Source organism: Mauremys mutica, chromosome 4 (assembly GCF_020497125.1).
Source record: "Mauremys mutica isolate MM-2020 ecotype Southern chromosome 4, ASM2049712v1, whole genome shotgun sequence".
In the NCBI taxonomy this organism is placed as follows: domain Eukaryota; kingdom Metazoa; phylum Chordata; order Testudines; family Geoemydidae; genus Mauremys; species Mauremys mutica.
In genome coordinates, this window is record NC_059075.1 from 53,947,100 (window position 1) to 53,973,088 (window position 25,989).

At 42.5% G+C, this 25,989-nt stretch overlaps 1 protein-coding gene across 1 annotated transcript in view; it reads right to left on the reverse strand.

Moving 5' to 3' along the window:
* Positions 1–18,630: 18,630 nt before the first annotated feature.
* The window catches only part of AQR (aquarius intron-binding spliceosomal factor), a 98,134-nt gene continuing 90,775 nt past the window's right edge, over positions 18,631–25,989 (reverse strand). Inside the window, exon 35 of the mRNA XM_045015775.1 lies at positions 18,631–19,540. Coding sequence (XP_044871710.1) covers positions 19,310–19,540 — 231 coding nt within the window. The 3' untranslated portion in view covers positions 18,631–19,309. The remainder of the gene's footprint in view (positions 19,541–25,989) is intronic.

Sequence of the window (25,989 nt, forward strand, 5' to 3'; positions counted from 1 at the left end):
CACATTGGAGCCCAACAGTTCCAAGTGGGGGTGAGACCTTTGACATGGTGGCATGCGGGTCCTCACCTTGAAACCCCCCAGTTTCAAGTGAGGGTAGACCCATGACAGCAAGATTTGCAAATTAATTTTGTGGGACCTTTATCAAAAACTCAGAGGAAACCAGTACCTTTTGGTCGTCATTGATCCATTCTCTAAATGGGTAGAAGCATTTCCTTTAAAAGCAAACACTGCTTTGGCTACAACAAAACTCTTAATGAAACAAGTCTTTTCTTGCTGGGAACTCCCTGCTAGGGTAGTGTCAGACAGAGGAACACATTTTACTGGACAAGTGTTCCAAAAATGCCTATGATTGTTGGAAGTGCAACAAAAATTGCATATTCCATACAGACCCCAATCATCAGGGATGGTAGAATGAACAAATCGCACCATCAAACTCATGCTGCGAAAACAGATAGATGTCAATGGACACAATAGGAACACACTGATTCTGCTCATTTTAACGGCACTCAGGGCAACTCCACAGCTCATACACTATTTGAGGTAATAACTGAACGAACTATACCAATGCCTAAATATCTATTGTGGCATACCAGTGGCACAAAGCTAAAGAAAATCAAACTAAAAACCTATCTGCAAGCATTACAAAAACATTTAAATCAGATCCACTTGCAGGTAGCTGTCAAACTGGAAAAATTAAAATAAAAGGAAAAACCTATTTTAATAAGAATCAAAGAGAAAATGCTTGGGAAATTGGAGACCAAGTTATGCTTCTATCTTATGCTGTGCCTGAACACAGTTTATGTCATCAATGGACTAGGCCACATGTTATTGTGGTAGACTCAGTACCTGAGAGCAGCCATATTGGGTGAGACCAAAGGTCCATCTAGCCCGGTATTCTGTCTTCTGACAGCAGGCAATGTCAGGTGTCCCAGAGAGAGTGAACAGAACAGGTAATCATCAAGAGATCCATTCTCTGTCACCTATTCCCAGCTTCTGGAAAACAGAGGCTAGGGACACCATCCCTGCCCATCCTAGCTAATAGCTACTGATGGACCTATCCTCCATGAATGTATCTAGTTCTTTTCTGAACCATTATGGTTTTGGCCTTCACAACATCCTCTGGCAAAGAGTTCCACAGGTTGACTGTGCATTGTGTGAAGCAATCAAACAGGGTGTGTGGAAGCAGGAGTGAGAATGAGCAAGGAGGGTGTAGCCTGCCTGCAGCAGGAATACGCCAGGGCCCCCAGCCCTGGGCATGGCAGTGCCTTATACAAGCACCAGAAGCAGTTGGACCGTTAGCACCACAGGGGTGCAGCCAGGAGGGGCTAGGAATTGCTCTGCCTGAGGAGACAGGCTGATTCCACAGGAAGAGGAGACACACTGCTTCCAAGAGCTTCTGATTCCACAAGGTCCACCCAGGAAAGCCCCTGGCCTCCCCTGACACTCCCCTTCCCCACCCCCTCAAACCTGCTATCTCCCCAGCTTTACACTGCATGGCACTGTTGGGGTGAGGGGTGTACCGGTTCTCCATCATCAGCTTCTCCATGAGATCCTGGGGGAGTGAACCAAAGCTAGTGACTCAGGATTTTCAGCAGCCCCCACTAGGGTCCCCTAGCGCCTTGCCAGGGTTCCTTAGCACCCTCTCATTACAGCAGCCCCCGCTGGGTCCCTTAGCACTTCCCCAAGCTCACTGCTGCACCCTCTGATTACAGCAGCTCCTGCTGGGTCCCTTAGCACCTCCCCAAGCTCACTGCTGTGCCCTCCTGTTACAGGCATTTTATACCTCTGTGTATAAAATTAAAAACTTACAGGGAAACAAAAAAGTTAATAAATTCTACTATGCAAATCAGTTGAAACTGCTGGAAAAAAGATTTCTCCACAGGTGCAGCAATCAGAAACAATAATTGCGCAAGAAAGTCAGTACAATCATCCCAGTAACAGAAACTAGAAAAAATGCAAAAGCACAACCACACTAATCCTATACTTCTGCTTGAATGCTGCCATCCAAACTGAATCACAACTGTTTCACCACAAGAAACACAAACCATTAGTGTAAATCAAAATGTTGCATTGGGATTGGACTCAAATTTGCCTATTGAAGCTAAAGATTTGCAAACAAAAATAACTTGGGTATGAAAAAGAATGAAACTAGGCCAAGATCAATTTGAAATACCATACCTGGCATCTAAAATTTTCTTTAAATGGAATTATCAACCAAACCAAGAACAGTTTATATCGAAAACTCAAAATAAAACTTTGTTGACTGTGTGGAGGCCAAGAATTAATTAATAAAGGTTTGAAGGGATCTTAATGTATGTTAGCTAATTAGCAGGAGTTAGGCTGTGATATGCTGTAAGATAATGTGGTACAGAGTGAATTGTGTGAAAAGTCATTACGACCTTGTAAACTGCAGTCTTGTTTTCTGTTCTAGTATTGAAGACAAATAAGATAGCGAATAGGCTTATGTATAAACAAATGCAAATGTTTTCTTTTTACTGTCTCCAGGTTTGCTAGTTATTGTCTGTAACAAAGGTATAAATAATTGCTATGATTGTTTACTAATTGAGAGAGATCCGTCCGGGACAAGGGGCAACCCAGATTCCTATGACACTCTCTCCCTCTTGTGATCACTAGAGAAAGTAATAAAGTATTTGATTTTGCTGTACCCAAACAAAAAGCGAGAACTTAGTTTTTCTTCAACAACTGGATGGACTAATAGTACAACTGTAACACATAAGGTACCAAATCACATGTCAGGTTTGTATAAATTGGAATTACATATGGTATTAAAAGAAGAGCAAAAATTGGTATTATGGAAAAATTTCCCACTGAAGGTTCAAATACATGGAGAAAGGTAAGTACACTATTTTCCAAAAAAAAAAAATTAGGCAGACAAATACTTCATCAAACCACTCATAACAAAATTTACCAACATGTTTAAGAAATAATAGGGAAACATATTATTCTTACATATAATATAAAAGAAAATGAATACATGCCTTATGTAATTTGGAAACAAATCTTCCCCTTACTGGAGGAATCTAGAGGGGAAGAATGTAAAACATATACTCCAGGAAAAATTCACTCTTTGTCAATCAGTAATGACATTCAGTATGAATCACGGAAAAAGAGAATCAAATGTCAAAGCTCGGTAAAATGTGAAGCAATAATCATATACAATCTAAAGCATAAAAAAAGAAAGAATATGAAGCCTGTATCCAAATTAAGGTTTTGGATAAAGTCAAAGTTATAATTCAAAAGTAGAAGTACAGGCAATAATAGTGAAAAAACAAACAAAACGCATAATTCATAGAATTCAGTGGAATGTCCAGAATTGCAGAAAGGTCCTCTTAGTGGTCTCACTGCCACACCTACGTCAGGGGTATTAACCAGTCAAGTACAATTCATGCATATCCCTGTTGTGTTAAATTTATCTAATTGGCAAATGAGCAAATTTTGTTATTGTAAAGACACCAAAGTGGCATCTTTTTTTTCAGTACTCCTTGTGGATAAGATTACTGCTTATCAACAACGGGTACAGGACATTGATAATTTGAGTTTGGAGATACACAGTAATCTGTATGCTCCTAAAAGAAAACCAAAACCAAGTACTTTGGACATTCTAAATTGTATTACAGGATTGTTTGTTACCGAAATGTCAATTTGGAATAAGGTGAATGTTAAAAAAATAAAAAAGCATATCAATTATGTAATTCAGGAAGACTCTAATCAAGTCACTTCAAATTGATAGTGTCATTAAAAAGTCTCTTCTCCAATTTTTTCTGAAGAGGGGCTTTCTGTAATTTGATTAGTCTCCACCTAAAACCAGAAACCCTAAGAATAATATGCAAAATAATCAATAATATTACAGTAAAATGAGACAGTTCACTAATCAAATCTGTAAACATGGACAGCTGCATCTCCACCTCCCTTGTGCTTGATTCTCCGTGTCTGCTGACTTCTCTCCTGCCAGTCTTCCTGAATCTTTGGAGTTTTCCATCCTCTTCTCTTTGGCAGCTTTGTGTTTGGCACGAAATGCCCTTTTAGCTCTTGCACCCTTGCCCATCTTCTCCTTTTCTTTAGATCACTTTAATTAAATGCCATAACAACTGACCTCCACCTTGAAAACCCAATTTAAATCTGTGTCTTCAGCTTCTTGTGGTAGGATATAGTTCATTAGAGTAAGTCTAAGAACTATGATGAATAGAAGAGGGATTACTTTACATGGACAGTATAAATCTATCACCTACAATGCTTGGCCAACTCAAACTTTCAAAGGCAATCTCTAAATTAGTGACAGTGTGTGTACGTCCGTGTCTGTCTGTGTGTAAAGCATGTCCCCTCAGTGTCCTCCCTAAAAGACCATTAGACTACAGGTTAGGAGTTCAAAGGTGAGTTCTTAGTTATGTCACTGACTTGCTTTTGGCCTTTGGCCTCACATCAATTTCTGTCTGTTAAAATGGAGATAAAGGGAAGCTTAACTTAACTTAAGTTAAGTTAACTAGGTTCTTTAAAGCACATTGAGATTTGTGGGTGAAATATGCCATTGAAATGCAAAGTGTTATTAATATTACAGAATTTAAACATGTGACTGGGATTTGTATGTGCATTAAGGCCCAACCCAACAAAACATTTAATCACAGGCTTAATATTAAGATCCCAAGTAATTGCATTCAAGTCAATGAGACAACTCCGGTTCTTAAAGTTAAGAACATGCTAAAGTGCTTTGCTTGCTCAGGACCTAAATCAGGTATGTAGGCGTACTTTGTGTTTTTACGTGTAAGAATAAAGAACTATGTGGTTAGGAGCAAAATCCAATGATAGTGAATGGATGCCCCTCAGGTTGCAGAGAAATGAATAGAAGAACACTTCAAGGGGTCATTACTGATATCAGCATTGTTTAATGTACTAATAATTTGAAGGAGGATATGGAGAGCAGGTTGATGAGGTTTGCTGGAGACTCTAGGTTATTTAATTTAGTAAAAGCTATGGAGAATTGAGTCGCTCCAGATGGATTTAAACATATTGGGGGACTGGTTAAGTGTATGGCAGATTATCTTTAACTTGGATAAACATAAAGTAACAAAAATTGCCAAAGATAGGCTCTGATTTTATAGGATCCTTTCAGGAAAAAAGCTTACGAGTCATTGGACTAAGCGGACAGCTCAGTGAATATATCTGTATAGATACAGAATAGGATGAGGGAAAACATGGAGCCTTGAAGGATCCTACAGCTGAGAGTCCTGGAGAGTGAGGAACAGTTGTCCTCAGTTAGGCTGAGAGGAAAGACCTGAGCAATTTCAGCCTTGCAGATAGAATGGCACAATTAGGTTGTCAACCATTTCACATGCCATGGTGAGTCCAAAACATTGAGTAGTGATGTGCTTCTCCCCACACCCCCAAACTATGGGCATGAGGAAGTCATTCACCAGAGTAACAAGGGCTGTGTCTCCACCATGTCCTGGCCTGAAGCCTTATTGGGATGGATGTTGGCAACAGAGAGTTGTAGTTGCAGCCTATTTTTAGTTAACTTCTCAATTAACTTGCTTAAAAAAAGAGAGATTGGAAACAAGCAGTAATTTGTGAGATTGCTGGCACTGAGTGCTTATCTATTCAGAGTAAAGGTTAGCCTCATGAAGCTCTAAAAGACAAAAATGTGTGCTATAATTGGAAGTTATGGAGCTGCTCAGGGAAGATGGGGTTGGAGGAGAGCTAATGGAAAAGGACTCTGCCTCCTAGGCAGATTAACTCCATAATTAGAAATATGTCTGCAATATGTTCAAGTCAAGGTTGCTGTGAAAGCCATAACTATGAATTTTGTGACCTCTACACATTTAATCATAATGCAATCATAATATTGCATTAATATAGTTTGCACTGAAAATTTTATTAATGAAAATAAAAATCAGTGGTGATTGATGATAAACTGTGATTGCATGAGAGATGGCAATATTCAGATTACCATGTATATATCTTGAATGTAGGATGTAGAATTTAAATAACTGTGATCGGGGCCAAAGCCTGTAACTGGCATGCATATTGCCATTCCTAATGTCTGATTTGTGTCCATTTATCCTAATCAGACATTAGGAATGGCAATATACAAAAACCTGTAGGAGAACACTTCAACCTCCCTGGCCACACAATAGCAGATTTTAAGGTGGACATCCTACAGCAAAAAAACTTTAGGACCAGACTTCAAAGAGAAACTGCTGAGCTCCAGTTCATCTGCAAATTTATCACCATCATTTTAGGACTAAACAAAGACTGTGAATGGCTTGCCAATTACAAAACCAGTTTCTCCTCCCTTGGTTTTCACACCTCAGCTGCTGGAACAGGGCCTCATCCTCCCTGATTGATCTAACCTCGTTATCTCTAGCTTGCTTCTTGCTTGCTTATATATACACACCTGCCACTGGAAATTTCCACTGCTTGCATCCGAAGAAGTGGGTATTCACCCACGAAAGCTCATGCTGCAAAACGTCTGTTAGTCTATAAGGTGCCACAGGATTCTTTGCTGCTTCTACAGAACCAGACTAACACGGCTACCCCTTTGATACTTGACTCCAGTTTTACACTACTTCTATCACATGCCTTCTCCAAACTATTGTTTCCATTGGGCACTACTAATGTCAGGACTGTCTCTATCACACTGCAGCAAAAACCTTTCTGGATCTCAGCACTGCCAAGAAATACCTGGGAGTGAAGAAGCCAGGGGAGAGATAGCTCAGTGGTTTGAGCATTGGCCTACTAAGCCGAGGGTTGTAAGCTCAAGCCTTGAGGGGACCATTGAGGGATCTGGGGCAAAAATCTGTCTGGTGATTGGTCCTGATTTAAGCAGGGGGTTGAACTAGATGACCTTCTGAGGTCCCTTCCAACCCTGATATTCTATGATTCAGACTATCACTTAGGACATGTAAGCCAACAGGTCCCTTACAGTCTTTGTCCAACTTCCCTGTTATCACATAGAATCCATCCATATATTTATTAAGCTCCCTATGGATCTTTCCCTCTTCTCCTCTCCCTGAAGCAGAAAATAGAGGATATTTTACTGAACTGAAATGCTGCTGCCAGAGCCATCACTGAATACTGTACACTAGATCCTCAGTTCTGAACAATCCCCCTCTGCAGCACAAGAGACCTAACACTGCCATAACAAGGCATCTGGGATTTCCCCCTTTTGGGGGTGGAATCTCTGGCTGGCATGGCAAGCTTTACACAACTATGTCATGACCCTTTGGACACAGGGGAGCACTAGCTGCATAATGGCGTTTCTGGATGGCCAGCATAGAGTTCTAGATTCCGAGGCCAGATGAAACCATTGTGATCAGTCTGATCTCCTGTATTACACAGGCCAGAGAACTTCCCGGAAATAATTCCATTTGGACTAGAGCATATCCTAAACCAATCTTGATTTAAAAATTGCTGGTGATGGCAAACCCATCACAGCTGTTGGTAAATTATTCTAATAGTTAATTATCCTCGCTGTTAAATTGTTATGACCTGTAGCCTTTTACTTTATTTAAGGTTAATTATACTTTAGTGGGTTTGGCTCTGGCGGCTATAGTTTTAAGTTCAACAGTTTGTTTTATATTTAGAGTTCATGGGAACACACGAAACCATAGGCAAACAACACATACAACTGCAAGGGCTTATATTTGTTAGTAATTTTAATAAAATTACTGACAAAGCTATAAATGTTACAGCATATACAATTTCTAAAGATAAGTATAATAGACCAGTTATACCTACAGACATACTTACATTTTTCTAGATGGCCCTTTGAAGGTTTGTGCACACTGCCTTCCAGCTCCAGTTGCCCACAACAGCACAGTGTCGCATGCAAAACAGAAGCTCAGATGGTGCATCCTGGGAGATTAAATTTTAAACTAGGGCTGTCAAATGATTTTTAAAAAATCACAATTAATCATGAGATTAAAAATAAATAGTTGTGATTAATAACAGTTTTAATTGCACTGTTAAACAATAATAGAATACCAATTTAAATTCAGCATGGAAGCATGTCCTCTGGAATGGTGGTCAAAGGATGAAGGGACATATGAATGTTTAGCATATCTGGCATGTAAATACCTTGCAATGCCAGCTAAAACACTGCCATGCAAACGCCTCTTCTCACTTTCTGGTGACACTGTAATTAAGGGGCGGGCAGCATTATCTCCTGTAAATGTAAACAAACTTGTTTGTCTTAGCAATTTGCTGAACGAGAAGTAGGACTGAATGAATTTGTAGGCTCTAAAGTTTTACATTGTTTTGGTTTTGAGTGTAGTTATGTAAAAAATATAATAATTCTACATTTGTAAGTTGCACTTTTACAAGAAAGAGATTGCACTTCAGTACTTGTATGATGTGAATTGAAAAATACTATTTCCTTTTTTTTTTCTTTTTACAGTGCAAATATTTGTAATCAAAATAATATAAATATGTTGTATTCTGTATTGTAATTGAAATCAATACATTTGAAAATGTAGAAAAACATCCAAAAATATGTATAATACATTTAAATTGGTATTTTATTAACAGTGTTAAAACTGCAATTAATCATGATTTTTTAAAAATCTAGTTAACTTGTTTTGTGTTAATCGTTTGAGTTAACTGCAAATAATTGACAGTCCTATTTTAAACACTTAAATTTGCCTATGAACTTTGCACTAATGGGGAGAGCCAGAGGCTAAGGGGATTGGATTTAGAATTGTCTCCTCTCCCCCTGTGGTGCACTTGAGGCCTTGGCTACACTGGAGAGTTACAGTGCTGGTGGTGGCTTTACAGCGCTGTAACTGACTCCCCGTCCACATTGGCAAGGCACATACAGCGCTGTATCTCCCTGGCTACAGCGCTGCTTGTACTCCACTTCAATGAGAGGAATAAAGAGCATAGCGCTGCTGCTGCAGCACTGGGGTGCCAGTGTAAACAGGGAATAATCTTACTACGCTGTAACTGACCTCCGGAACCTTCTCATAATCCTTTTAAGTAAAGATTACTCTCTTTGTTTTGTTGCGATGCCTCTGTTTGTTTTGTTGTGAACTCGGGGCTCCGGGACCTGCTTATCATAAAAACAAACAGCTCCTGTTTCCTGTGAACGAGCAGAGGCAGGCAGGGGGGCTCCCTTTAGAACGCCCATAGCTAGTGTTTGCTTGAAGAGGGGGGGAAGGAAGGGGCTTGAGGAGAGAAGCAGCGCGGCGGGCGGGAGAGGGGGGTTCCGTTTCGGAGTGGCTGCTTATCTGGTCTGTGAGGAAAAAAACAAAGAGGGCTATTTGCTTTCAGTGAGTGAGAGGGGGTGGGGGAGGGGGTCGGAACTTGCAAGGCAGCTGCTGACACAGTGTCTGCTTCAAAAATCCACTCTCTCTTTCCCCCACGCTCCCTGTCACACTCCACCCCCCCTCCCCCTTTTGAAAAGCATGTTGCAGCCACTTGAACGCTGGGATAGCTGCCCATAATGCACCGCTCCCAATGCCGCTGCAGATGCTGCAAATGTGGCCACGAGAGTGCGCTGGTAGCTGTCAGTGTGGCCAGACTGCAGCACTTTCCCTACTCAGCTGTATGAAGACAGGTTTAACTCCCAGCGCTGTACAGCTGTAAGTATAGCCATACCCTGAGTTCAGATCAGAGATGCTCTCTCCTCCCATATTCTCTTCTTCCGCAGTGGAGCTCCTGAGCTCTGGCTCTCTCCTCCACGCCTCTGCTCATGTCACCCAGGCCACGTATAGCATATTTATAATGTATACATTTTTACTGCAAACACATATTAACAGGTATAATTGCACCACAGCAATAGTTATTTATATCAGCTCTATATCTTTGTAATTCCCTCTCACAACTTGCCTAAAACATTAAAAGGCATCAATTCGGAGCAAGGCCACCAAAACAAAATCTGTAATTTGCAGGGCAAATCTCTTTCAGAGATGGGGGGTTGGGAGGAAGAAAGGAAAGCAGCATTAGAAAAATATCATAATTGAAAGGCTCCTCATATACTGAGCCCACAGATTTCCAGAATGCCTCTACAACAACTTTTGCCCAGTTTGAACCAAACTGTCCAAAATAAGGACAGAATTTAGGTAAGATGTGTAATGTACTATGTCAGACAGATTTATTTCATATTGATGAAATTAGATGGGTGTATTACGTGTGTGTTTATAAGAGAAGCTTGCTTCAAGCTTCCAATAAATATACCTGTATATATGTAGACAAACAGAATATATAATTTATTTCATACCATAAGGAGCTAGCCACACATTTCCTCAAGTCCTCATCCTGATTTTGCATCAGTAAATCTTACTTGATTCAGCTCAGAATTTTATAGTAGGGCACTATGTACGGGACTGAGCGATAAGTCAGCAGCAGCAGCTGTCCTCGATGCCTCCTCTCATTACATAGTTCAGGCTGACAGAATGCCAGTGGGTGAACATTGTGGGAGTAGGGAGCAATTTAGGACAGTTGGCCCACCACTGAAGTCTGAGCTGTGTGCATGAGAGAGATTAGGACCTAGTGCATTAGAAGCCTCTGTGCTCAGTGGGGATTGAATCAGTTTCCGAATGGGAACATACAGTAACAGAATCTGAATTATGTTTGGATCATTTGGTACCTATGTGTGAGCCTAAGGAGTCCAGGAATTATGGCAATGGATAGTCAGGCTAGGGGCACCAAAGCAGCCCAGTTTCACTTCTAAACTGGAGGGGAGAAGGCAGGGCACAGGTTACTTTAATCTTAGCCTTGTACTTCCTTCAGGTTATACTGGCTCATTGATTTCTATGACAGGATGTGGCAGTTTTCAAAATGCAAACTGAAGCAGTGTGGCAGATACTAAGGGCTTAGTCTTCAACTGAGCCAAGCTTACATACAATGCAGCTGAGAAAAAGTTGTCTCTAAGACATCTTTCTTTCCTCTGATCCTGAGCTGATCACCTCAATCTACTAAATTACATTGGCTGGAGCAGTCCCATAGAGATTTCTGTTTTGGCCAAAGATCAGGTGGAGCACCACGTGCCCCACCCACTCCTAGTCCTAAATTTTCCTTGTAACATGCTCAAATACCATAGTGATGAGAGCAATATACAAATCTAGATAGATGCACATCATACTCACTCTTGTCAGTAGGATTCTCATGCTCAGGAATGAATTTAACAGTCCCCACAAGGCATGTATGTAATGTTCTACTTTAGGGTACACACCAAGACAACCGAGCTAATAAAACTGGAAGTCAATCTTTTTTGCAGTAAAGATTTTCTCTATAGGTGGGACACTCAGCATAGGCACATTCTCTTCATTTATAAACAATTCTAGAGTCATGAAAGATGGTAATAATTTCCAACATACATCCTTGCTAACCTAAGCCATTTTTTTTTCAAAAATACTTTTATAAAAATTTCATTTTAAAAGTGACTAACAATTGAGACAGGCCCAGATCCTCAAAAGATATTTAGCTTGTATTGATTTCAACAGGAATCAGATGCCTAAATACCACTGAGAATCTGGGCCTTAGACACTTTGAAACTTTTTTTCCAATAAGCCCTTTCAGCATGCAAAATGAACAAAAAACTTACTATTCAGTGAGGTCTGTCTCATCCAGGTCCTTCCCTTTCTCAAGGTGGTTCTCCTGGCCCACTCACTAAAGGGCATGGATACTTAAGCCAATATCAGGGTTTAAGGTTATTTTACATAAATTTATTTTTTTCAAGGTTACACACTCAAATATGACACGTTTCAGAGTAGCAGCCGTGTTAGTCTGTATCCGCAAAAAGAAGAGTCTCTAAGGTGCCACAAGTACTCCTAACAAATTTATTTCAGCATAAGCTTTCATGGGCTACAGCTCACTTCTTCGGATGCATAGAGTGGAACACACAGACAGGAGATATTTATACATACAGAGAACATGAAAAGGTGGAAGTATGCATACCAACAGGAAGAGTCTAATCAATTGAGATGAGCTATCATCAGCAGGAGAAAAAAAACTTTTGAAGTGATAATTGAGATGATCCATAGAAGGTGTTAGGAGAACTTAACATAGGGAAATAGATTCAATTAGTGTAATGACCCAACCATTCCCAGTCTCTGTTTAAACCTAAGTTAATTGTATCTAATTTGCATATTAATTCGAGTTCAGCAGTCTCTCTTTGGAGTTTGTTTTTGAACTTTGAACTTTTTTTGTTGCAAAATTGCCACCTTCAAGTCTGTCACTGGATAGAAAACTGGCTAGATGGTCGGGCTCAACGGGTAGTGATCAATGGTTCCATGTCTAGATGGCAGCCGGTATCAAGTGGAGTGCCCCAAGGGTCGGTGCTGGGGCCGGTTTTGTTCAATATCTTCATTAACGATCTGGAGGATGGTGTGGACTGCACCCTTAGCAAGTTTGCAGATGACACTAAACTGGGAGGAGTGGTTGATACGCTGGAGGGTAGGGATAGGATACAGAGGGACCTAGACAAATTAGAGGATTGGGCCAAAAGAAATATGATGAGGTTCAACAAGGACAAGTGCAGAGTCCTGCACTTAGGACGGAAGAATCCCATGCACTGCTACAGACTAGGGACCGAATGGCTGGGGAGCAGTTCTGCAGAAAAGGACCTAGGGGTTACGGTGGACGAAAAGCTGAATATGAGTCAACAGTGTGCCCTTGTTGCCAAGAAGGCTAATGGCATTTTGGGTTGTATAAGTAGAGGCATTTCCAGCAGATCAAGGGATGTGATCATCCCCCTCTACTCAGCACTGGTGAGGCCTCATTTGGAGTACTGTGTCCAGTTTTGGGCCCCACACTACAAGAAGGATGTGGATAAATTGGAGAGAGTCCAGCGGAGGGCAACAAAAATGATTAGGGGGCTGGAGCACATGACTTATGAGGAGAGGCTGAGGGAACTGGGATTGTTTAGTCTGCAGAAGAGAAGAATGAGGGGGGATTTGATAGCTGCTTTCAACTACCTGAAAGGGGGTTCCAAAGAGGATGGATCTAGACTGTTCTCAGTGGTAGAAGATGACAGAACAAGGAGTAATGGTCTCAAGTTGCAGAGGGGGAGGTTTAGGTTGGATATTAGGAAAAACTTTTTCACTAGTAGGGTGGTGAAGAACTGGAATGGGTTACCTAGGGAGGTAGTGGAATCTCCTTCCTTAGAGGTTTTTAAGGTCAGGCTTGACAAAGCCCTGGCTGGGATGATTTAGTTGGGTTTGGTCCTGCTTTGAGCAGGGGGTTGGACTAGATGACCTCCTGAGGTCCCTTCCAAACCTGAGATTCTATGATTCTATGATTAGAGAGGTTGAAGTGTTCTCCCACTGGTTTTTGAATATTATGATTCCTGATATCAGATTTGTGTCCATTTATTCTTTTGCGTAGAGACTGTCCGGTTTGGCCAATGTACATGGCAGAGGGGCATTGCTGGCACATGATGGCATATATCACGTTGGTAGATGTGCAGTTGAACAAGCCCCTGATGGCACGGCTGATGTGATTAGGTCCTATGATGGTGTCACTTGAATAGATATGTGGACAGAGCTGGCATCGGGCTTGGTTGCAAGGATAGGTTCCTGGGTTAGTGTTTATGTTGTATGGTGTGCGGTTGCTGGTGAGTATTTGCTTCAGGTTGGGAGGCTGTCTGTAAGCGAGGACTGGCCTGTCTCCCAAGATCTGTGAGAGTGAGGGATCATCTTTAAGGATAGGTTGTAGATCTTTGATGATGTGCTGGAGAGGTTTTAGTTGGGGGCTGTAGGTGCTGGCTAGTGGCGTTCTGTTATTTTCTTTGTTGGGCCTGTCCTGTAGTAGGTGGCTTCTAGGTACTCTTCTGGCTCTGTCAATCTGTTTTTTCACTTCAGCAGGTGGGTATTGTAGTTTTAAGAATGCTTGATAGAGATCTTGTAGGTGTTTCTTTCTGTCTGAAGGATTGGAGCAAATACGGTTGTATCTTAGAGCTTGGCTGTAGACAATGGTCGTGTGGTGTATCCTGGATGGAAGCTGGAGGCATGAGGTAAATATAGCGGTCAGTGGATTTCTGGTATAGGGTGGTGTTTATGTGACCATCGCTTATTAGCACAGTAGTGTCTAGGAAATGGACTGCTTGTGTGGATTGGTCTAGGCTGAGGCTGATGGTGGGATGGAAATTGTTAAAATCACGGTGGAATTCCTCGAGGGCTTCTTTTCCATGAGTCCAGATGATGAAGATGTCATCAATGTAGCGCAAGTAGAGAAGGGGCGTTAGAACAACGCTTCCTTAGCTCTTGTTCCCTAAGTCAGCCATAAAGATGTTGGCATACTGTGGGGCCATGCGGGTACCCATAGCAGTGCCACTGACTTGAAGGTATATATTATCCCCAAATGTGAAATAGTTGTGGGTGAGGACAAAGTCACAAAGTTCAGCCACCAGGTTAGCCGTGATATTATCAGGGATACTATTCCTGATGGCTTGTAGTCCATCTTTGTGTGGAATGTTGGTGTAGAGGGCTTCCACATCCATAGTGGCCAGGATGGTGTTTTCTGGAAAATCACCAATGGATTGTAGTTTCCTCAGCAAGTCAGTGGTGTCTTGAATATAGCTGGGAGTGCTGGTAGCATAGGGCCTGAGGAGAGAGTCCACATAGCCAGACAATCCTGCTGTTAAGATGCCAATGCTTGAGATGATGGGGCGTCCAGGATTTCCAGGTTTATGGATCTTGGGTAGCAAATAGAATACACCTGGTCTAGGCCTGTGTCTGTACAGATCTGTTCCTGTGCTTTCTCAGGGAGTTTCTTGAGCAGATGGTGTCGTTTCTTTTGGTAATCATCAGTGGGATCAGAAGGTAATGGCCTGTAGAATGTGGAGTTAGAGAGCTGCCTAGCAGCCTCTTGTTCATATTCCAACTTATTCATGATGACGACAGCACCCCCTGAGGGAGGGGCTTCTGGCTTGGGCAAAGACAGCTGATCTTGGGGCAGCACCAGACTCGGTGCTGGTTTCTCCGGTTTCTCACTCAGCGAAGGTGCAGGTGGTCTGGACACCGTAGCTTCCTGCACGGAGGAGCGTCGGTGCAGGGACCAGGACCGGTGCACTGAGTAGCTGGCCCTGGAGGGAGGCCCCTGCCGGTAGGCCCAAGGGGTCCAGAAGGGCCAGCATCCTGGCAGTCCCCACTTGGGTTCCATCCAGCCTGGTGTTCTCTGTTGTCTAGTGCCTGGTGCGGGTAACTGTATTGGCCTGAGTCAATGGTGATGCCGAGTGCGAAGGCCATGGTAGTGCCGTCGATCTGTGCTGGCAGGAGGTTGACGAGCGGCTTCTTGCTAATCGGGACCGGGACGGGTATTGGTGCTCCCGAGTCCTGGACCGGGACCAGTGACTTCTGGAAGCCTTCGGCGATGACCAGCTTGCTTTCTCCTGGTGCTGGTCTCTGGGGGATGCTGGAGAGCGTTGGGTCCCTTGCACTAAACCCGTGTGCTGACTCGCCTCCGGTACCGAGACTTCCCTCTGTGTCAGGGGTAACAGAGTCCACAGACTTGAAGCTCAACCAGGACCAATGCCAGGAGCAATGCTGGGATGGTGTCCTCGAACGGCGCACCATTGCCGGCTTTCCCCTCAATGGCACCCTGGGCCTGGGATGCTTCTCCCTGGTTGGGAGGGAGCTCACCGCCAACAACCCGATGAGGTCCTTCGCCGTCTCAAAGATATCAGGCGTGGAGGGCTGATCTATTACTCCCTCGAGCCTGTCGTCCTCACTGAGTTCGCTTAGGGCTGGACTCAGTGGGACTTGTGGTGCTGGTGCCACTGGTGCCAGCGCCCATCACGCTCTTCCTCGTGCCCAGGCCTTAAATACTGCCAGTCTCCTTTGTGAGGAACATCCACGCCCTTCCTTTGGTTTAGCATTGGGTCACATCGGGGAGGATGAGCGGTGCCGGGGCCTACTTCACACCGAGGCCAACGGCTTGCGGTGCTTATCCGGCACCGGGTCTCTTGACAACTCTGGGGCACTCCACACTGAGAAGGCTAGAGCCGGCATCGGGTGCTCCGGACCTGATGACTGCAGCACGGCCTCCATCAACAACTGCTTCAAGCGAAAGTCTCTTTGTTCTAGGCTTAAACGCCTTGCAAATCTTACACCTCTCTGTTTGGTGTGCTTCCCCCAGGCAACGTAGACAGGAGTCGTGGGGGGTCACTAACCAGCATAGGCTTGTGCCACGTGGCGCAAGCCTTAAACCCCTGGGCCTGCGGCATGCCCCGTTGCCCGGGGCGGGTGCTGGAAGCCTCCAAGCACCTAATGTAAGTGTCCACAACAAGGGAATGCTAATGAACTGATAGCAGCTAAGTACTCTAAAGCTAAGGGATTGCTTTTTGTATGAGAGCAAGAGGTTGTTTCAATGCCGCCACGGACGGTAAGAAGGAACAGGAGGGGGTCGGGCCAGCAGGGATATATATGCATGGCGCAGTGGCACCACTCAGGCGGGGGCCCCGCCGGAAGTCGCTAAGGGAAAAGTTTCTGATGCTCGTACACGCAGCGCGCGTACACCTAATGTGGAATGGACGTGAACAAGCACTCGAAGAACAGGTACAAATTGCTTCACATACACTGGGGATCCAAGACTCCTGGAGACCATGCAGAAGGGTCTTCATATGTAGCACAGCTAAACACTGATTCTGTGTGCATCAGCGTGTGGGGTGGGCATTGGGGAAAATCACCAGTGGGTCTGCAATACATTCAAAAGTATCTTCTCATTCCTTTTTCTAAATCTTCTCCGGTTGCTGTAGGCATTCCGTCAGGCTCTGTACTCTTATTGCTACTGAGATAGTTCCTGCTCTATATTGTGGGCCAGCTTACCTCTATTATATTCTCTGCTTTGTATTATACTCTGTTTTATTATATTCAGCAGTAATGCAAGGAACCTAGAGGCTTGTATACTGTAAGACATTGGCTTCAGCAGTTAGCATGAGGCTTGAAGCCTACGAACTTTGGCATAGATAAACTTAGGTAACCCATAAGTTTTGGGGAACAGGAAGTAGAATGTAATGGAGAATTTTGACTACGACACCAGCCAACCATAGAAACATGAGCTAATACCAGCTTCTGGAAAGTTATGGACAGAACATCCGACCACAAGAGTGCCAGGGCAACAAATTAACATATATGATAATTGCATGAAATCAAATATATTAACCTATTAAAAAAGGACACCTTAACATTGGTAAGGAGAGTAAATACAAATAAGGAAGAGGGGGAAATCTCCTACTGAATATGCATTAAACATGGTGACAGCATAACATATTATAAAAGCAGCATCCCAGGGCAGTAGGAGAGGGAGATGTAGGCCTTAGGAGGAGCCAGAATGATGACCACTGGTGAAGATGAGGAAGGTGAGAAAGATGATGGGTAACATTTCAGGTTGTTCGGCAAGGGATGGTGAGAATATGGATGTTCAGATGCACTTTCTGTATTATATCTACCTTATTGAGTTAGAGTGTTTGTGACTTTGCTAAATGTATTAATAAATTATTTGTAAATATAAGCATTCCTATAGTGTGAATGTTGCACCTGTGCACATCAGGGTTCCCAACTATATAATAATTTTAATAATACTGGGCCTAATCTTGGGACCTGTCAACCCTCAAAGTGATAACTGCAAATGCTTATTCATAATCTATAGATCAGGCTACCTATTTTAGAAAAAATAAATAAATAAATTTCCCCCCTTCAGTTGCTTCATTAATTATGTACAAATACCGCATGCTCCTGCTCCAATTTTTTTTTTTTTAAAAGAACCAAGATAGATGATTGTCAAACACTCAAATATTTATAGAAAATATGTTGGGAAGCAAAGACGACCCTCAGCTGAGCTGGTCACATGTTGCCCGAAGGCCTTGTACTATTCATCCCTGATTAAACATATGCACGTTAGTTTATGAAACTGTATCACCCATATATTTAACTCTGCACCATTCACCCCTCCACTAGCAGATAATTTAAAAAGAACCTGTGCATTTTTCCCCCCTTTCTGTTAAAAGTGAAGGATGGAGACACACATGCTTCTCAAGTGATTCATTTGCTGATTTGGCCGAGTTCAGAAAACAAATGCAGCAGCTCACAAAAAGGCTGGAGTACCAAAACTAGATATTGTGATGTGCAATAGTGGAGACATGGGAAGGGAGATTGATTTTAATGAAGATGATGGGGGAGGGGTTATCATACATCATGTTGGCAGTGTGGGGAGGGCGGGGCAAGTTTTGCTTCTAATTGTTTTTCTTTACATTTGAGTCTCATTTTACTATAAAGATATTTAGGAAACTTGAATGTTTTAATTCATTAGTATGAATGATTTTGTCTATATTTTGTGAGGAAATCCTGCTGGCAATTTCACAACCAAATTATCTTTCATTTGTCAGCAACGAATATGAAGGATGGTCCTATGGCTACTGCTTTGTTTGCAAATCTACTGGGAAAGAAGTGTGTGTTTAATTGAATCAATTGCCAAGCTGGCAGATGCTGAATCAGTGGAAAACCTTTTACTCCCTAGGAGCTTATGAAGGATGTGTGTTTGGAAGTTACCCCAGAAAATCCACTCAAGCACTGTCTCACTATGTATTTGATGTTTTGCAGACCCAGTTCCTGTGTGTGGAAAATGACCTTCACCTTTATTCAATGTTACTTTATCACGGGCAATTACTGTCTCTCAAAATAAAAATGAAAAAGTTTTTTTTATTGCCTATGCTGACATACTAAGAATAGCAGCAGAAGACAGCAATGAAAAGAGCACAGCTAGCACATGGTCTTATGCTGCTCTCAGAGGCCTGTGTTCAGCAAAGCACTTAAGCATGTATTTAACTCCCACTGAAGTCAGTAGGAATACTCATGGGTCTAACATTAGGCACATGCGTAAGTATCTCGCTGAATTAGGGCCCATACCAACATCTCTGCATAGAAGCATTGGCAGTTTGGTTCCGAACCTCTCCACTGTCTACTTTATATATCAGCGTTAGGGAAAGTGAATGTGAAGTGGGCCTGAAGATAATTACTTAAAAATCACTAGAAGTTTGATGGTTGAATCAATGAACATATTAAAAATTTCTACTTTTTCTATCCAAAATATTAAAAACAAGTATAAAATATTTTTTACTACATTAAAGAAAATCACCAGCCACTTCACATGAATAACTACAAAGTATTGATACTGATAAGAATTCAGTACCCATTAATATTTACCACTATATACCAATCATTAAATTTGTCCACTGAAATATTCAGTGAAAAAATATGCAGAACAGGTCGCATTACACAGACAGCTATTAATAAGGTCCAACTTATTTTGGCTCTGTCACCATCTCCAGTCTGTGCCCAAAACATACTGAGGGTAAAGATCACTTTTCAGTCTCAGTCTCAGCTTCACTGTCTTCACTATCACTATCTCTTCCTGGATGCTCTGGCATTTTCCGATGCTCTCCCTCTTCCTTCACCGTCTCTCCCTCTTCCTTCACTTCAGTTGTCTCTTCACTCTCCACTTGTGTGCTTTTGGTTTCAATTTCCGCTTCTGCTTCCTGAGTTTGAACTGTTTCACTTTCTTCAACCAAGGCTGGTGGGGGCAATAAATCCTGATAATATAAGAGGAAGATTATTCAATACACAAACATAACTTCAGGTTTTATGAAAAGACTTGTATACCAATTTCTGTTTTAACTCTAATTGCTCACCTTAGATCTAAAACCTCAATACCTTTAACCATTTGTGCATAAGACCAGAAACACTTAACCATCAAAGTCATAAAATGTCTTTCTCCCTTACATTCACAAGTATTTACTGTTTCTGAACGTTAGGAAACAATTAATGCAACTCCTATTGAGATATGAATGAAAATGAATTTAGCATATATTCATGTTTTACCAGTTCATGCTTTCCAGATTAACTAAATCCTATAAAAGAAGGGGGGAAATTCATCTCTAGTAAATTGGGGGTAGTGGAATTCACTCAAACACCCAGATAAGGATAAAAGGGGTAAAAAAAACAACAACACAAATAAGGGTGATGTCATGGAGGGGTCTACTTAGATCACCTAAGTAGGAAGAAGAGGTGGATTACACAGTTTTTAAACAACAAAATCATCCAAAACACAGGACTTGGTGGTGATGGGGGACTTCAACTACCCAGACATCTGTTGGGGAAACAATACCGCAGGGCACAGATTATCCAGGAAGTTCTTGGAATACACTAGAGACAACTTTTTATTACGGAAGGTGGAGAAAGCAACTAGGGGAGAAGCTATTCTGGATTTGATTCTGATAAACAGGAAGGAACTAACTGAGAATCTGAAGGTGGAAGTCAGCTTGGGTGAAAGCAATCATGAAATGACAGAGTTCATGATTCTAAGGAATGGTAGGAGAGAAAACAGAAGAATACAGACAATGGACTTCAAGAAGGCAAACGTCAAACTTAGAGAGTTGGTAGGTAAGATCCCATGGGAAGCAAGTCTAAGGGAAAGAACAGTTCAAGAGAGTTAGCAGGTTTTTAAAGAGACATTATTAAGGGCACAAGAGTAAACTATACCAATGCATAGGAACGATAGGAACTATGGTAGGAAGCCACCCTGGATTAAACAGGAGATCTTAAGTGACCTGAAACTCAAAAGAAGTGGAAACTAGGTCAAACTACAAAGGATGAATATACAAAAACAACACAAGCATGTAGGGACAAAATTAGGAAGGAAAAGGAACAAAAAGAGGTTAAACTAGCTAAGGATATAAAGGGTAACAAGAAAGCATTTTACAAATATATGAGAAACAAGAGGATGCCCAGGGACAGGGTAGGCCCATTACTAAATGAGGAAGGAAAGACAATGACAGAAAATGTTGTGATGGCCAAAGTCTTAAATGCATTTTTTTGCTTCAGTTATTATGTTAGCAGTAATTGGACGACTAACATAGTGAACATCATTGTAAATTGGGTAGGACTGAGGCTAAAATAGGAAAAAGAACAATTTAAGAATTACTTAGATGTCTTCTAGTCAGCAGGGCCTGATGAAATATATCCTAGAATACTTAAGGAACTGGCTGAAGAGATTCTTGAGCCACTAGTGATTATCTTTGAGAACTCGTAGAGGATGAGAGGTACACCAGAGGACTGGAAAAGGGCCAATATAGTACCTATCTATAAACAGGAGAATAAGTACTCCTGAGGGAATTGTGCCCAAAACCAAATATTCTGTGCACAATATTTTAAAATTCTGCATACTTTGTCAATAAATAAACGTGGAGGCTCCAACATGGCAGTGGGGAGCAGAGGCCACTGGCGCACGGAGGTTGAAGATCACTCTGCAGCCTCCCCCATCTTCTCTCCTACCCTCAGGACACGGACTCGGCGGTGAGGCTGCACCTGACCCCTGACACAGTGCAAGGGCCCAGCCTGCCCCAGAAACACCCCAGGGCCCTGCGCTTCTGCACCAGAAGCACCAAGATAGCGAGCAAGAAGGACAGAGTCCTGCATGCATGCCCAGCCCCTGATACAGGTGTGGGGCAGGCAGGTTCAGCTGGGCTGAATCCAAGTGTGGAGTGGCTAAGTGTTGGGGGATCCAGGTGTGTGGTTAGAGGGTTCTGTGTGGGGCAATTTGGGTGTGGGCGGCTTGGTGGGGGGCATCTGGGTGTGTGTGGGGGAATCTGGATGCACAGGGGCTCACTGGGGGTTTCTGGGAGCAGGATGATTGGGACTCTGCAGGGGGGTCCAAGTGAAGGTAGTTGGGATTCAGCGGGGGAATGTGGATGGGGGGAAATGGGGTTCAGCAGAAGGGTCTGGGTGTGGGGGGTTCGGGCGCCTTGGGATGGGGGTTTGAGTGGGGCAGCTCAGCAGGGGGTGGTCTGGATGCAGGGGAAAGGGGCTCAGTGCGAGTTTGGATCCGGGGGCGGGGGGGAGCTTGGCAGAGGGTCTGGGTGCAGGGGAGGGTGGGGCTTGGCATGGTGAGGTTTGGGTGCGGGGGTTCTGGGTGAGGGGCAGTGAGGCTCATCGGAGGGGGGGGGTCTGGGTATGGGAGAGTCTGGATGCAGAGGGGTTGGGTGGACAGGGGAGCAGCTTCCCGTACAATTACCCCTTCCCCATTGCTCCTCAGTCACAGGAAACAGAAAATAGGGGGAGGAGAGGTGTGCAGAGCTTCTTGCAGCTGGGGGAGGTTTCTGGGGGTGGGTCTGCCTCGGCCCTGCCACTCCTTACAGGGGAAGAAGAAATCCCATTCACCCACCCCGCCCCCAGCACATCCGGCACTAGCTGGGAAACCCAGGGAATTATAGACCAGTCATCTTAACTTTGGCACCCAGAAAGATAATGCAGCAAAGAATCAAACTATCAATTTTTAAGCACCTAGAAGAAAATAAGGTGATAGGTAACAGTCAACATGGATTTGTCAAGAACAAATCATATCAAGCCAACCTAATATCTTTCTTTTACAGGGCAACAAGCCTTGTGAATAGAGGGAAATCAGTTGATGTCATATTTCTCTACTTTAGTAAGGCTTTTGATAATGTCTCACATGACATTCTCACAAACCAACTAGAGAAATATAGCCTAGAAGAACCTATTATAAGATGGGTGCACTACAGGTTGGAAGACTGTACTCAAAGAGTAGTTATCAATGGTTCATAAATGAGTTGCAAGGGCATATCAGGTGGCTCCCACAGAGATCTGTCCTGGGTCCAGTTCTATTCAGTATCTTCATAAATGACTTGGATAGAGTACACTTATAAAGTTTGCTGATGATACCAAGGTAGGAGGGGTTGCAAGGACAACTCTGGAGGACAAGATTAGAATTCAAAATGATCTTGACAAACTGGAGATATGGTCTGAAATAAATGAATGAAATTCAACAATGACAAATGCAAAATACCCCACTTAAGGAATAAAGAACTACACAAACACAAAATGGGAAATGACTGCCTAAAAAGGAATACTGCAGAAAAGGATCTGAGAGTTATAGTGGATCATAACCTAAATATGAGCCAACAATGTAATATTGTCACAAAAAAAGAAAACACCATTCTGTGATGTATTAGCAGGAATGTAGTAAGCAAGATACACTTCCAATTTACTCAGCACTGAGAAGGCCTTAACTGGATTACTGCATCCAGTTCTGGGAACCACACTTCAGGAAAGATGTGGACAATCTGGAGAAAGTCCAGAGAAGAGCAACAAAAATGATTCAAGGCCCAGAAAACTTGACCTATGAGGAAAGATTGAAAAAAATGGGTTTGTTTAGTCTACAGAAGAGAAAGCTGAGGGGGGAAGACACAATAAGTCTTCAAGTACATAAAAGGTTGTTAAAAGGGGGAGGGTGATAAATTGTTCCCCATAACCACTGAGGACAGGACAATAAGTTAGATTTTGGTTAGACATTAGGAAAAAACTTGCTAACTGTCAGGGTAGTTAAGCATTGGAACAAATTACCTAGGGAAGTTGTGGAATCTCCATCATTGGAGGTTTTTAAGAGTAAGTCAGACAAACACCTGTCAGGGATGGTCTAGATAATAGTTAGTCCTGCTTCAGTGCCGTGCACTGGACTAGATGACATATTGAGATCCCTTTCAGTTCTACATTTCTATGACTCTACGGAAGATCACTGGGTTGCACTATGCCTTCTTCCTACTCCACCTATGGCTTGAAACGAGAAGCACAGCCCCTTCACAAACCTTGGTGTAGACATTTACAACCACTGGATATTCTTGAGATCTGATCCAGAGCTTCTTTTCCAGGTCTGTCTTCAACAACTCTCTGTACCAACCTATTTGTAGCTAGCACGATGCCCCTTCCAGGGAAACACTATCACATAGATTAAAAGGCGTGGAACGTGTTGTACAGGCTCTCTACACTTGTGTGAATTTTATCCAAAGCAAAGCACTTAGAACACAAAGTCTGAGTAGTTGATAAAGCAATCCTTAGATAGCCCATATTCCATCACAGCAATATTGTGAAGATTAATTATTTAATATATGCAAAGTGTTTTTGTCCTCAGGTGGGAAGGCACTATGTAAGTATAAAGCATTAAGAGCAGTAGTATTAACAGCATTATGGATACCTGGCAGAGAAGACTGAAGATACAATCAGCTGAAAAAGATTGCTAGTGCTGGGCACAACTCCAGGTTGAGGAGAGATGTGAATGTATGATTCAGCTACATGATGGATACTTTTTGGTAATACTGAGATTAGTTTTAATGAACCCAAAGTTCAGACAAAGGGAGTTTTCCTTCACACTATAAATTATGTATTTAATTACAGTGAAATCTTATCTACAATTAGCTGACATTGCTATTACGTGTTTATGACAACTCTGGAGAGATCTATATAGCTGTTATTATGACTAATTATGGAGGTCGAGAAATAATCTTATGAACTTTGAAAATAACATATGGGTCTTTATAATGTATGGTGAATACCAATTATGGACATGTGAAAAAGATGAATTTCTCAAACTGAGATTCTTTTATCCTTACTAAAGATATGCTTCCCGATGGCAGATGTAAACTGGGACTTCTATGATGCAGCTGGTCCCATTTTGCCTCCTGTGTGATTACTGCCTCTTTCTTTTTTGTAAGAATGGATTAATATAAAATAAAAAATAACTTCTTGTACTAAAATAGATTATGGAAAACACATTACAATGCTTTCTAATATCTGCATATTTGTTTTTTTTCAATTTTTGGCTCCATTTTTTCCTGCAGGGAGAGCATGACTCACTGTCACAGTAGGGAACAAGTAGCTGAACTGCTAGTGTTAGCTATTAATGAGTTACTTTGAGATGCTAGCAATGGTACAGTAACTCCTCACTTAATGTCCTAGTTATGTTCTTGAAACATGCAACTTTAAGCGAAATGATGTTAAGCGAATCCAATTTCCCCATAAGAATTAATGTAAACGGGGGGATTAGGTTCCAGGAAAAAAAATTTCCACCAGAAAAAGGACATTATATACATATACAGTGTAAGTTTTAAATAATTTTAAACAATTTAATACTGTACTCACCAGTACAGCAGAAGTAGTATTCCAACGAGGTTGGGGGTTTGCTCACTCCCTGGGAGGAGCGCCAGGCGGGTGGAGCGGGGCAAGCCCCCGTGCCCCGACCCTGGTCCCCAGCAGGAGCACCGGGCGGAGCGGGGCAAGCCCCTGTGCCCTGACCCGGTTCCCGGCAGGAGCGCCAGGCAGGCAGAGCAGTGGGAGTCAAACAATATTATAAGGGAACATTGCAGGACTTTAAAGGAGTATGTTTCCTAATAGATCAGCAACCTAATAGTGAAACGACGTTAAGTGCGGAGTTACTGTAGTGAGACGCTAGCAAAATTATGAATGTATCTAAGTTCTTTTACATTCTCAGGTGCAAAGAGCAATGCAAGTGCAAAATATCATCATTAGTGCCTGATGCCACACTGTTTCTAGCATGTAGCATTAAATGATTATTTTTATTATTTCAACTGCTGTAGCAGCTAAGGACCCTTATCAATGATCAAAGCCCCACTATACAAATCACCACAAAGACATTTCCTGCCCCAGAAAGCTCACAGACTACAATTTAGACAATAAGAAGCAGGTGAATAAACTGACAAATGAGGAGGGAAGGGATAAGAAGGGGGAATGAGGCAGACACATGTGTTTGAATAAATTAGTGCCCACTGATGATTGCTGTGTTGGCTGCTAATCAATACGTGGACCCTTCTGCCTAATTAACTGCTAGCAAACCCTATCCCTGACACTTTTCATAAATGCTGAACGATCTCTCTATCCACCATATGGAACTCCAGAACCACATCATCACCACCACATAGCAAGAGAAGGACAGACACACTTACATAGGTTTTGGGTAGTTGTGGAGATAGCCAGACAACTGGCTGTGGAGGGAAGGAGAGGAGTGGGCTGGTTTGCCTCAGGTGAGAGTGGTGGTATTGGAAGAGAAGAAATAAATAGGGGACAAACTCCATACCACATGATGTGTATATTCTATTTTCCTTTAAAAATGAAGATTTTTATTATTTCAACTGTTTCTTTTTAAAAATAGTGCTCACACACTGTATTATGA